Below are 12,756 nucleotides of genomic sequence, written 5' to 3' on the forward strand. Positions count from 1 at the left end.
ACATTGCCACTTATGTCTAAAGAATTGTCTTTCTTCAAATGTAGTATTGTATTTGTATTGTACAACTAATATACAAGTCAAATTTTATTTGTAAGTAGTGTTGATAGTTGCATGGACAATAATATTTATTTCTACTAAATCATTCTATATATGGTAATCATACAGCAAATTTTGTAGTATTTAAGAATGTAGGAAATTTAAAGTGTTAAAGCATGCCATACTTTCTTTGAAATTCAATTATAGGATACACTTTAAACCTATTTAGTGCTTCTTTATTCATATTTTCTTTATTACGAGTAAGATCATATTATTAAACTTTATAAACAAAACTTTTTTTATATAATAAAACTTTTATAATATTAAAAGAAGAATCTCACTTATGGTTCATACATTACATAAAAATATACAGAGAAAACGTAATAGGCTAATTTATACGATTGAAGATAATTTAGAGAGAAGATAAGTTTTACTTACACAAATGAAGAAGTATGTTCATGGGTCACAGAGATAGAGACGGTAAGGGTCATCTCTTGACTCTTATGATCTCAGTTCACTTTTGTTGAGCTACTACTGCAGACCATGAGGTTTACAGGTACAGATTAAACATTTTTATTCATAACTAAAAAGAAACATTTAATTACGCTGCACGTATATATAATTAATACATCTTACATACTGATACATTAACGACACGTTATGTTAAAAATGTATTATTATTTCAACATAATATTTGATATTACGAAAAATAAATATTTACGAGTTGTACATAACAACGATTTAAAATTTCTAATGTAATTTTATTAATAATATTATTATATGTTATACACGAATATTTGATCCCTATTATAAAACCATGAATTTATAAAATTATTCTGTTGTGAATAATATAGTTTGGATGAATAAAAGTAATGAGACAGTAAGCTTAGTGTGAATAATAAAAGAATATTCTATCCTCATTATTAATTAAGAAAAATTCTCTTACAGATAGCAATGATATGCTGCAAGTACTAATACATAAATTGGGGGGAGTTATATTTGTTCTCCTTTTATTGTACAACAACAATGTTGTATACACTTTGTTTCAATCAGGAAAAGAGTATACCTATTCTTATACAGCATTATCAAGTTCTGGTGTTTTACTTCCAAATCAAGCATCATCTTCATGGGGATTTCATGGAAAATTTGTAATTCAAGCAGAACAAAATATAGCTACTATGCAGGTATAGTTATAAGGCTATTATCCAAAAATATAGAATGAAAAGTTATATTTCTTATTTGCGATACATTCTTTCAAGTAATATGCAATTATGGTATAATTGTTAATTCTATTAAAATAATATTTCGTAATATGTATTAATTTTTTCAATTAGTTGGAATCATTGAAGATGGCTGTTTCGAATGGTAATACGCAAGAAAAAGAAAATGATCAAGATATTACTGATGATGTAGCAGAACTTCTGAAACCATTTCAAATTACATATGGGAATGGTCTTATTGAAAATTTCAGCACAGAAGCTAGCTCCCCCTGGTCCATAAATATAAAAAGGAGTATAGCTGGAATTTTTCAATTAGATCTTCTTAATTTAGAGAAAAATACAGCTTTTCATTCCACTGAGGTAAGTATTATATCCACACTGCTGGTAGAAAATTTTTGATCACTTAGGACTTAGTTTGTCGATCAGTTTGGCACATTGTAATTGTAAAAATCTAAAAAAGATTAATCTTTACTGTTATGTTATTATAACTGTCTATATTTTAGAAAAATCATTATGGTCAATGTGACATCGAATGTATTACTAATTCTCAAGAAGAAAATGAATGGGTAATAAGAAAATTTGTAGACCCTCGAACATGTATTGGTCATCCTCATCGCACCTGGTCTAATGTTCCTAAAATGTTATGTCCTAATGGTGATCAAGTATGTACATATACATTCATTGACATACAAAAGCTAAATATCGTTTTATAAAATAATGTATTAAAATAGATTTTATACAATCTTAGAATCCAATATTAAAATCCAGTGAAAGGTTGTACAAAGTTAAGGTAAATGGGACTATAAACGAAATTTTATTTATTAATGCGTCTGGAGGCATATACGTTCAACCTTTTCAAAGTTTTGGAGAAGCCCAGTTTCATTTCACAAGGTTATTTACAATTTTTTACTCCAAAAGAACTATTTAAGTAACATTAAAATTCTATTGTTCTTTACTTTTTCAATCGCCCAGCCCACGTATCTAAACCTGTGTTATAACATTTATTGTTTGTTTTGTAGACAAATTTTCAAGTTAATTTCAATAAAAGATACAGTAAATAAAATAGCCATTCAAGACTTATACTTCACGGTTCTACAACATGAACTTCCAGAACTTGATCTTACTCAGGGTAGAGGTACTCCTGATAAAATTACTATTTTTAAATCTGTAAGTTTCATTTAATTTAATACTCAAAATTATTGTGCCCGATTATTATAAGTAATATATGCATATTCTTATACTGTGTAACAGTAATTAATGTACATTGTAGATTGGGACTTTATTAGATCGATTGAGTCAGAGACTCGAAAATCCGGGTTTGGATACAGAAACTGATAATTTGCATAACACTACAATTTCAGTGTTACTTCATTATCTTCAAATGTTGAATGTTGTTGATTTACGCACTGCCTACACTAAAATCTCAGGGACAAGTTACAAAGAAGAAACAATCCGGTATGCATTAGCATTATTTCTGAGGTTTTAATATCTCTTGCTCGATACATTATTTCATTCGTTCATATTTATAATATTGTAGGAATATGTTCCTTGAAGCTCTTCCACAAGTTGGAACAAAAGAAGCTGCTCTATTTATCATGGAATTAATCCAAGATACAAAAGTATCGGACATGTCTGCAATCCAACTTCTTACTCAATTACCATTTCATATTCGAAAACCTGATGTCCAATTATTATTGAATCTTCAAACACTTCTGAAACTGCCGGAAAAGATTTCTGTTGAAGTTCAGAATACTGCAATTCTCTCATATGGAACATTGATTTATAAAACATGTTTATTATTTTGTCCATATGAAATATTAGATGACTATGTGCGTCTTTATTTGGATAAGTTTACAGGTATAAAATCGGCAATACCTAAATAATTTGTTAAGACGTAAATTTTCAATATTTCGTACATTCTTCTTTATTATTTTAATAAATAATTCATAGAGGCACAGGAATACGAGAAAAAAATGACCTGGTTGGAGGGATTAGCTAATATACAATTAGGAAGAGTAGTTGAATTTCTAGAACCTATTGCGAGCGGTAATAATGCAGAATCAAGACACTTTCGAGTTCTCGCTGCCTGGGCGTCCCTTCCAACAGCTTCGTTAAGACCTGATGTTGTAAGTATTTTCCTTACATTTATACTATATATGTGAGTAAGTAAGTGTTGAATATTTTACTTCCTCATTTACAGATTTATCGAGTGTATTGGCCAATATTAATAAATGGAACTGAACACTTGGAAATGAGAGTAGCAGCATTAACATTGTTAATTGTTTCGACCCCTACACCAAGCAGATTGATATCATTATACTGGTATATGCAAAACGAACCGAATCCACATTTGTACAATTACTTTTATACTACTTTAAAATCTATGGAGCGAACAACGTATCCTTGTTTTGTTCATATGTATGTAGATGTAGAATTACTAGATTTATTATATTAGGTGGTCCCAGAAATTCGTTTCGTTTTTAACTAAAGTGTGCTATGTGAAATCAGAACATAGGCAGTTTTTTAGGTAAGCAAATGGTGCGTTTAAGCAGGCTTAAGAAACAAAAAAGCTTTAACAAACAATTGACCACTCTATTCTACGTGCTCATGTCGCGTAACAACATTGAGCTTGCATATTATTATATGAGAAGAACTTTTGGGACAATCTAATATTAGTAGTTTTATATCTAGTAATTTTTTCACGATAATAATTACAGAGGTGGAATCGCTGCACAATTTACGAGAGTACTTCACCGATCACAAAAAGATCAGTATTTAATTACCGGTAACTATTTATTTGATTATCAAGATACATACAGAAAATTTGGTGCAATGATAGATGGTATTGTCATTGCTAATCCTTTGACCAACATACCTGAAGTATTATACGTGACCCTCAATACTTACGGCAGTGCACTTAATATAAATCATTTATCTGTAAGTAATAATGTTTTAAATTTAAAAGGATCATACTGTCGTGTGTGGATTTTTTTTTTAAATTACATATATGCAGTTGTATATAAAAGGTGAAGGTCTTTTGCAATCATTATCAACATATCTTGATGGTCCATCACAAGTGAAGGATATATTAAAACAGTTCAAAATAAATCAGAAGGAAAGCGGTCCTGTACATTTAGAAGTAATTGCTCGTATTCAAGAGAAAACAGTTCTATGCCTTCATTTAAATGAAACAAATATTGTATCAGGATTTAAATGTAAGTTTATAGACATTTTCTGTTAAAAATTTACATACATACATTTACTTTTTTTATGTATTTGTTGTATTATTATACTTTTAGATTTGTCATCTTTACCTAGCAAAATGTATCACATATATCAAAATGTAGAATTTCATATTAACCAACAACGTATTAATGTACCAGTAACAATAGAATCAGTGCAAGTCACAGATTTAGGGGTAAATGCTAGACTTGCAGTAACCGCTACATCCTTGTTTTCAATGAGAGGAAACTTTACACACGACGCAAACGGTCGTAATAATCATGTCATACTACGGTGAGTAATATATATATAAAATATAAAATATATGTTTCTTAAATATTCTATCGTATTAATTTATTATTTTCAGTACATCTATTCATAGATCCGAAATAATTGAAAATTATAATCCTTTAATTGATGTATGGCATAGTGCAGAAAGAGCTCATTCTATCCATGCATATGTGCCAGTCAATATTACACTTGGCTTCGAAGATCGCCCTTTTATTTCATACAATACTCCAGGAGGTAGTAATCGCATATTGATTTACTTGGATTTTAAAATAGGATTTCTAATATTCTATAGGAAAAACATAATCTTTTCTTCTAATTACTACCCTAGAACATCTTAAAATGGGCCTTACAGTTCATGTTAGGACGGCTACCAGTATAAGAGGAGCAAATGTTAACTCAAAGTTATTGAAAATTTGTCCCAATTGCAGCCAATTATATATAGTTAAAAAGTCACCAACGTATAAACCAGAAGTAAGTATATTACTTTTTCTATTGATAATTTGTCATGCTACACCTATTATTTTTTCACAGGAAGTACCGTTGCTTCAAATTGAATTAGCAGAGTTGGGGAGCCAAGTATGTGTAAAATTATTTGACTGTGAAACTTCAATATCGCGAGAGAAATTAATTCGTGACGTATTTTCTTCACATCAAGCTAATTATCCGTATGTCAAATTTAATACATTTTATTATATTACAATGAATAAGTCATATGTATTATTAATTATATATTAATTCGTAACTATTTTAGTATGTGGCCATTCCTGCAGTTTGCTTTAACAGCACTTCATTTCTTAGATTACTACACATATGTTCCACCGAAAGGTAATTGTGGTTTGGCAGCTTACATTAGTACAATCGATACGCAACGAACTCAAGTTAGTATTTTATTTATTATTTATATATTTTATAGACCCAAGATATAAATTTTATATTGGACAACTTTCTGTCAGGTGAGATTTGAATATATTAAAGGCCCGAATCATCATATGCTGTCCTTGACACGTCGGAGTGTTGAATCATCGCAAATTCTTCAACAATGGAATTTAGCTGTATTGTATGAAATTACAAGTTGGGTTTCCGATGTAATGAAAATCAAAGCAACTAAAATTGTACCAGGGCAGAAAGTTTTTAAGGTAAATTGTGTATAGTACAAGTAGTAAAAGTGTATGTGTTGTGTATCAGTTCTGTTTAGAAGCAGAAAAAGAGATACCTTGGGATTGGAACTTCGTTACTATTGAACCAAGTGAGCCTGCTAAAGTAGTATTAAATGCCGTTTGGGGACTTGCTGATACAGCAAAAGGTAAATGTACTGGATCTTCGGTAACGCTGAATTTACTTGGTGAAGTCACAGAGGATCAACTACGCGAAGCTAAAGAAGAAAAATGGCCATATAAAGAGTGTCGTGAACAATTTAAGGGAAAAGAGTTCACACCATTCTCTGATGCATGTTATGAAGCTTCAAGAGAATTATCTACTTTGCGAAAATATCAAATTATTGCGCAACATGAAAATGTAAGTTTACAACTTTATTTATTTAACTAAACTATAATAATAATTATATACCATTAGATGCCAGAAAACATAATGAAATTGGCTTGGCGATTCCGCGCATTTTACGATTTAATTGGTGGAAACAGTAGTTCGGATTCCATGTCCAAAGAGTTTAACGTCACTGCTAAATTTCCGAAGAACTCAGAAATTGGGGAATTATCACTCAACAATGATAAAGTAGCCATTGAATATAACTACAATTTCATTGATACTTTCTTAACAAGAACTAGAATTCACAAATACATGGACTGGTCGTTCATGAAAGCATTTTTTGGTAAGTTAGTATTTCTTCAGTTGAAACCTTCACAGAGAAATAGTTACTTATTCGTATCTGCAGAATTGATTCTATTTGATTACAGTACTTTACCTGACTGACTTAATCACTTCCAAATTTAGGCACATGCATTGTAACACCAGAAACTATAAGATCAATTTACAATGTGAATTATTCATTTCAAAACAAACCTGAAGTTTTGTTACTCGGTCAATGTTATGATGAAAATCCAAAGTATGCAATAACATCACGCAATGATCTATATGGTGTTAATGTCAATGTCTATGATGAAATAGACACTGTACGAATTATACCAAATGAAATTGGTGGAACTCTGTATAATAACACAATATACATTCCATTACCGCAAAGCTATATGTTCCACACTTTGGGTTCCAAAAAGTAAGGAATAATTACAATATTTTCAAGATAATGAAACAGCTAATGTTACAGCAGTTATCATGATTCTTTTAACTATAATACCTATAATACTAGTGTATTTTAGAAGAACTATGTTTCAGTACATTGTTATTATGTTTCAGAGTAAGATTGGATAAGAATACCATTCACATGATAGTTCCTAATCTGTATTTATATCTGCATTGGACTCAAGAGCAAATTCTCTTGTTTTTCCCAACATATTTACTAGAATTTAGTTGTGGTATATGCACATCACAATCTTCTAATATCGATAATTTATACGAAAAATTATAACACGTTTTATTTATAACGAGCACATAATAGGATTAAAACAACATTGTATGAAAATTATTTAATTTTAATAAACTTCCATTATACATTTTCAACAACAACACGATCAAGGTATACTGTAACATTTCTATTTAAAAAGTAGCATTTATTCCTAATAAATAGAATATATCTATCTGTATATGGGATTTTATAGTTTGATACTAATGTTTCATACAAAACTAAAAATAAAACTACATTAAATATCTAAATAAAATAGTTTATTTAATAAATATATAAAAAGAATATGGTAATACGCAATCACAATACAGAAATATCATTATATTATAATATTTAACCGTAATCCATGACGGGGCTCTGTGGGAAAGTGAGTATTCAAAATTAACATAATTTATTGAACAAAATGTAAAATAAAGATGTTATTACAATTACGTCTTTGTGAGACATACATCCAAATGTTGATTCATAGAAGACTCTAATATTAATTCCATGCAAACAGGACAGGGGTATTTATCAGTTTGGTCAAATGATATTTCCGGAACTGTGTCCAACGTTTCCTTATTATCACAATCTGTTAATACTGTTGAATCGTCATTAAATAAGTTTCCAATACAATCTTCTAAGTGATCGTTTAAAGACGTCTCCGGAGGAATAAATACATTACAAACTAAACATTTGAAAGCATTAGTTTCGGTTACCTTGTTGTTTATCTGAGATTTTGGAACAGAGTAAGTGTCCGATTCCTCAATAAGCGAGGCAGATAAATCATCGTCAGACGAGCTATTTATACAAATAACATTATCACTTTTAGTTGCATTTTTATCATTTACATTTGTTTCTGAAAGACATTTATCAAGATGTTCATTGATGTCATTTAGGGCAAAACTTTGATTACACACAGGACAATTTGTTATTCTTGACTTGTCTAGCTTAGGTTGTTTATTCGAAGGCGTATCCATATCAATTTTCCTTTTCTGTGATAACGAAGAGTTCCCTTCTTTCGTTTGCATTTCAGTGTTACTAGCTTTACAAGTTGGTTGTTTGTCTGTTGTTATTAAACACAATTCTACATGTTTATTTATTTCACCGTTCGATATAAAGTTACTACACACTGGACACTCTACAAGCTTTATTTCTTTAAATAAAGGATTATTAACCGATTTTTCTGGCTTTCCATTGACAAATGTATTGATTGTTTTATCCGGTGTTTTAGTGTTCACATTCGCACGTGATTTAGGATATTTGTTACTGTTACTAAATTTGTCTAACAAATTACTTCTTCCTGTATTAGAACCACCAATAGTCCCAGAAGAAGAAAATTTAGGTGTACTAGAAACTAAAGTTGTTTTTGGTGAACTATTTGAACTATTTGGTCCCCCTATACCCCACCCATGAACATTGTTTGTATTATTTCCAAGTTTCTTTAATCCGCCTACTGAATTTTGAGTATTTGAATGTATTTTATTTGTCTTAGGAATTGCTGAAAATTTTGATGGTACAATTGACCCCTGTAATTCATTTTTACCAGATGGGCCTTTTACACCCCAAGCATGAACATTATTTGCGCTATTTCCAAGTTTTTTCAATCCATTTGGAGAATTCTTAGTATTTGAGGTTGGTTTGACATTTTTTTGACTAGATGTAACTGGTGATGTAGTACTACTGAAAGTAGGACTTATAAGCCAGTTAAGCATATTGTTTGGTGAACTATTACTTTTTGGAATCGATTTTAGTGTGTCTTTATTTTTGGATCCTCTTGCTTTAAAGTTTTCTGGCTCTTTTGTTTTAATGAACTGGCCACTGCAAGTCTGTTGGTGTCTCTTCCACCAAAAATCAGTTGGACCTGGTGCTCGATTCACGGCCCTACGTACCATTCCAAAATATGGGGCCTTTTCCTGACAAGGACCATTGCATCTCCACCAATGTTGTTGATAGAGTTTAACTTCATTGTGGAAACTATGATATATCTGTAAGAAAATTTTTTGTATGTTAACTCTCAAAATATTTAGTTAGTTGTTTATTTGTAATGAATACGTACGGTTATTTTTGTTCCGGCCGCATTATTAATTCTATTCATATGCTTACAAAACTCTGGCCCATGTCCACCTCTATCACGATTATTGTTTGTAAGAAATAAATACCCATGAATCATTTCATGCTACAATATAAATAATAAACATTGTCAAAACATGTAAATATAAAATTAAGAACACTTTTAAACAACTACTAAGATGTTTATTTACTTCTAGTAAATAATGTGAGTAATAATCATATTAACAAAAAGTTACGTGTATTATAGTAATAAAAGTTTACCAAAAGAGTTTCCACAAGATCTTTTCTTGGTCTTAATTTTAACAATGGTGCACTGAGTGAAATTACACATTGTCTACTGCTTGGATGAAACGTACATACTCCAGCAGAACTATAGTTCACAAATAAATAATAAAATTAGTTAAACATACAAATGAATAAAATTATTAGAATTATTTACAAATTAAAATTAAACCATGTTTACATTAAAGATTAAGTAAAGAAATATCAGCTTACAAATGTTACCGACCTTTTCATTGTATTACTCCATTTAACTTCTACAGGCAATAAGACATTCCAGAAGAAGTGCTCATTGAATTGCATAAACAATGTGTAAATATTAGGAGTTGGATCAATTAATTCTAAAGTTTGATCAATCAATGTTCGTGGTTTATAATTCTTATCATCTTCCTGAAAACAGTTCATTTTATAATTGAAAATAAGTATATATTATCGAGTATTTACAATATTATGATAGCATTGAATTGTTGCAACATATCAAAGTACATATTTATTTAAAGAGCATTTACATTTCTTGGTACGAGTGCATTTTCTGTTAATCCGAAACAATTCTCCTGACGATACAATTCACGGGCTAGATCGAAATCGTGAGATTCTTGGGATTTTATCATTATTTACTAATGTAGATTGATAAAATCTATCCGTCGAGTAGATCTTAATACTTGGCGAGAATGATTTCCAGATTGTAATTTCACCATATATATAAACTGATATAAATTTCAAACGTTATTGTTTCAAGGTGCCAGTTTTTTAATTATATACACACCCGCAGTTATCAACATATAACAAATTAATACTAGAAAAATAAATTAACGTTTATGACCTAAATACAGTTTGCAAAATCAAATTCATTGATACCACAATTACATATTAGAGCTTACTGGAGTATATATTGTGACTATTGTGTTCTATTAGGGTTAGTGTTGGTTAGGATTCGTCTCCTCACTCTACCTTCCCCTTCTACTACGCTATTCCCCCACGCTTCCGCCATGGCCCGGTCACGTGACCGTAACATAAAGTGCCGCCCGCGGGTAGTGATGGGCACTATCGACTAAATTCAACTATCGACTAATTACTATTTAGTTACTACATACTATCGAATATTTAGTCGATAGTTTTTAGTCGACTGAAATTTCGTTTTAGTGGTTACGTCTAGATTGCGGGCTATAGTCTATGCCTACGTATATCACATATATAGTTTATATCGCATAAATAGCAATAAGATTTTAACATCTAATATGAATTAAAATATTGAAATATCTATTACATATTTCATTACTTGCATATTTGCACGTCCTGTCATAATCATGTATTTCTAACCTTTTCGTTTCATCGTGTGACACTGACATTTGAAATTTCAAGATGGCGACGTGTAAAACAGTCGACTGAAAATAGTAACCCAACCACTACTAATTCAGTCGATAGTTTAAAAAATCAGTCGACTGCAAATAGTAGTTGGCTACTATCGACTTAGTCGATAGTTTTTAGTCGATAGTGTCCATCACTACCCGCGGCCAGTTTCGGCACACAAACCCTAGAAATGCAACCCGCGAATTATATTTTTGGAATGTATTAATAAATAATTTGTAATAAAAAGTAATTATTGCCATAAATAAAGAACGATTACGTTATAAAATTAGTATAAATCTTTCTCTTATGTCTAACCTTTTACCTTATTTCTTTTCTTTTTTTGGTCTGCCAAATATTTTGGTATTTACAATTGGAGAAGGAAATCCTGTTTGTTCATAATTTAATTCGTTGACATTGTTAACTTCGATCAATAACGAAATTATATGTGCCTAATAGCCAATCAGAAACGTATGACTTCCAAGCCACTTATTTCGAATCGTTGTATTGGCTAACCTGCTATTTGAAAACCGTTTAAAGGGCTGAACGAGAAATCAAATTCAACGAAAAAGTAACAGTTTGTAATGGAGTTAAATAATTTTAAGAAGCTCGCGCTTCAAGCTCACCATCTTGATACAGGCATCGAACATTTAAGTAGTATATGGGATAAGCCTGACATATTTATCGGACACTTTACAAAGCTATCTTCTAGAGAAGATACTAGTGAAGAAACAAATGTTCATATTGAAGCATTATGGAACAGTATACAAAGTACACAAGTATGAAACAATTGTAATCAATTATTTGAAATAATAATAAAATTTTCATTATTATATTGTTATTCATTATATAATATTATTATATTAGGAAGGAGTAGAGACAACAACACTGGAAGTAGATAAGTATGTAGATGGATCTACAGAACATATTCTTCAAGAAACCAGGAAGGAATACGAGTTACTGAAAGAACAGTGTGACAATATAGAACTTATTTTAGAGAAATATGGTTACCGATATGACAAGGACAATCCATCAGACCAGTAAGTATTAATATTATTAATTGCGTATGTAATAAAAATATAATTATGAAAACACGAGGCATAGTAATTGCTATGCAAATAATTACACATAATATTGACGATTTTATAGACAAAGTTCAACTAGTACCGATACATATGAGCAAGAGACTTTCGAAAAAGCAGCAGAAACTTTAGAAGTTGAATTTACACCAAATCTTAGTTGGAAATGCAAAGCAAAACAAAAGGAACAGAAAACTTCAGTATCTAATATAAGTGATACATCAAATTTATTTACAACACCAATACCTAAAAATTCAACATCAGTTTTAAAAGACATTTCTCTGTCTTGCAAACATTATTTACCTACAAGAATAATAAACACGCCGACTGGAGAACATCCAAAAGAATCAATTTACTCTAAACGTTTCTACAATTCCTCGAAGAAGTGAATTTTCAAATTCCAAATTGTGAAAAGTATATTTTTATAATTATGTATTCTATGTGCCTGTATAAATATATGTACATAAAGAATTAATCTTTTACACATCTAATCATTAAAGTATGAAAAATGTATATTAAAATGGTTGTGGCTTTTTGCCATTGTGTGATTTTCAAGTTTCAAGTTTCAAGTTTCAAGTTTCATAATGCTATATTTTGTATGCCGGCTAAATATTGAATGCTGAATTATAGATAATTTTAAGAAACATACACAATTTTGTCAACAGAATTTTATTTAAGAACGAATCCTTTCATC

The 12,756-nt window shown here is 30.3% G+C and overlaps 3 protein-coding genes across 7 annotated transcripts; 2 read left to right on the forward strand and 1 right to left on the reverse strand.

The window, feature by feature from the left end:
• Positions 1-316: 316 nt before the first annotated feature.
• On the forward strand, positions 317-7,407 carry LOC143357960 (vitellogenin-5). Of its 3 annotated transcripts, XM_076794704.1 has the most exons (22): positions 319-592; positions 985-1,220; positions 1,371-1,616; positions 1,760-1,918; positions 2,005-2,147; positions 2,276-2,423; positions 2,527-2,711; positions 2,794-3,113; positions 3,207-3,382; positions 3,457-3,674; positions 3,974-4,193; positions 4,270-4,471; positions 4,556-4,772; positions 4,846-5,003; positions 5,098-5,240; positions 5,301-5,434; positions 5,521-5,647; positions 5,723-5,905; positions 5,955-6,284; positions 6,342-6,597; positions 6,720-6,999; positions 7,140-7,407. In XM_076794704.1, exons 1-22 carry the CDS (start codon positions 580-582, stop codon positions 7,309-7,311), a joined length of 4,266 nt encoding a protein of 1,421 aa, XP_076650819.1. In that variant the 5' UTR covers positions 319-579; the 3' UTR covers positions 7,312-7,407. The 3 variants fall into 3 exon arrangements, with proteins under 3 accessions (XP_076650820.1, XP_076650819.1, XP_076650818.1); XM_076794705.1 differs by lacking the exon at positions 7,140-7,407 and having other exon boundaries at positions 317-592; positions 6,683-6,939; XM_076794703.1 differs by having other exon boundaries at positions 5,098-5,434.
• A 141-nt stretch (positions 7,408-7,548) lies between these two features.
• Mh (DNA-dependent metalloprotease SPRTN) lies at positions 7,549-11,024 on the reverse strand. Of its 3 annotated transcripts, none has more exons than XM_076794728.1 (5): positions 10,957-11,024; positions 9,866-10,026; positions 9,619-9,727; positions 9,344-9,463; positions 7,549-9,272 (listed from the first exon to the last, which is right to left on the reverse strand). In XM_076794728.1, exons 2-5 carry the CDS (start codon positions 9,937-9,939, stop codon positions 7,734-7,736), a joined length of 1,842 nt encoding a protein of 613 aa, XP_076650843.1. In that variant the 5' UTR covers positions 9,940-10,026; positions 10,957-11,024; the 3' UTR covers positions 7,549-7,733. The 3 variants fall into 3 exon arrangements, with proteins under 3 accessions (XP_076650843.1, XP_076650842.1, XP_076650840.1); XM_076794727.1 differs by lacking the exon at positions 10,957-11,024 and adding an exon at positions 10,518-10,626; XM_076794725.1 differs by lacking the exon at positions 10,957-11,024 and adding an exon at positions 10,146-10,275.
• Positions 11,025-11,208: 184 nt separating this feature from the next.
• LOC143357806 (uncharacterized) lies at positions 11,209-12,752 on the forward strand. Its single transcript, XM_076794430.1, has 3 exons — positions 11,209-11,762; positions 11,851-12,023; positions 12,133-12,752. The coding sequence occupies exons 1-3, from the start codon at positions 11,568-11,570 to the stop codon at positions 12,449-12,451; spliced, it is 687 nt and encodes a 228-aa protein (XP_076650545.1). The 5' UTR covers positions 11,209-11,567; the 3' UTR covers positions 12,452-12,752.
• The last annotated feature ends 4 nt before the right edge of the window (positions 12,753-12,756 follow it).

The sequence above is a fragment of the Halictus rubicundus genome, chromosome 10 (genome assembly GCF_050948215.1).
Source record: "Halictus rubicundus isolate RS-2024b chromosome 10, iyHalRubi1_principal, whole genome shotgun sequence".
Classification (NCBI taxonomy): Eukaryota; Metazoa; Arthropoda; class Insecta; order Hymenoptera; family Halictidae; genus Halictus; species Halictus rubicundus.

What these genes read in the sequence shown, in the direction of transcription:
- LOC143357960 (XM_076794703.1), top strand. An exon ending in TATGTCCTAATGGTGATCAA is followed by an intron (nt 1,919 to 2,004) that starts GTATGTACATAT and finishes ATACAATCTTAG; the next exon opens with AATCCAATATTAAAATCCAG. An exon ending in TACAAAGAAGAAACAATCCG is followed by an intron (nt 2,712 to 2,793) that starts GTATGCATTAGC and finishes ATAATATTGTAG; the next exon opens with GAATATGTTCCTTGAAGCTC.
- Mh (XM_076794725.1), bottom strand. Translation starts at nt 10,247, where the DNA reads ATGATAAAATCCCAAGAATCTCACGATTTCGATCTAGCCCGTGAATTG. An exon ending in TGGAGTAATACAATGAAAAG is followed by an intron (nt 9,728 to 9,865) that starts GTCGGTAACATT and finishes TGTGAACTATAG; the next exon opens with TTCTGCTGGAGTATGTACGT. An exon ending in CGGCCGGAACAAAAATAACC is followed by an intron (nt 9,273 to 9,343) that starts GTACGTATTCAT and finishes ATTTTCTTACAG; the next exon opens with ATATATCATAGTTTCCACAA.
- LOC143357806 (XM_076794430.1), top strand. Translation starts at nt 11,568, where the DNA reads ATGGAGTTAAATAATTTTAAGAAGCTCGCGCTTCAAGCTCACCATCTT. An exon ending in ACAGTATACAAAGTACACAA is followed by an intron (nt 11,763 to 11,850) that starts GTATGAAACAAT and finishes TTATTATATTAG; the next exon opens with GAAGGAGTAGAGACAACAAC. An exon ending in AAGGACAATCCATCAGACCA is followed by an intron (nt 12,024 to 12,132) that starts GTAAGTATTAAT and finishes ACGATTTTATAG; the next exon opens with ACAAAGTTCAACTAGTACCG.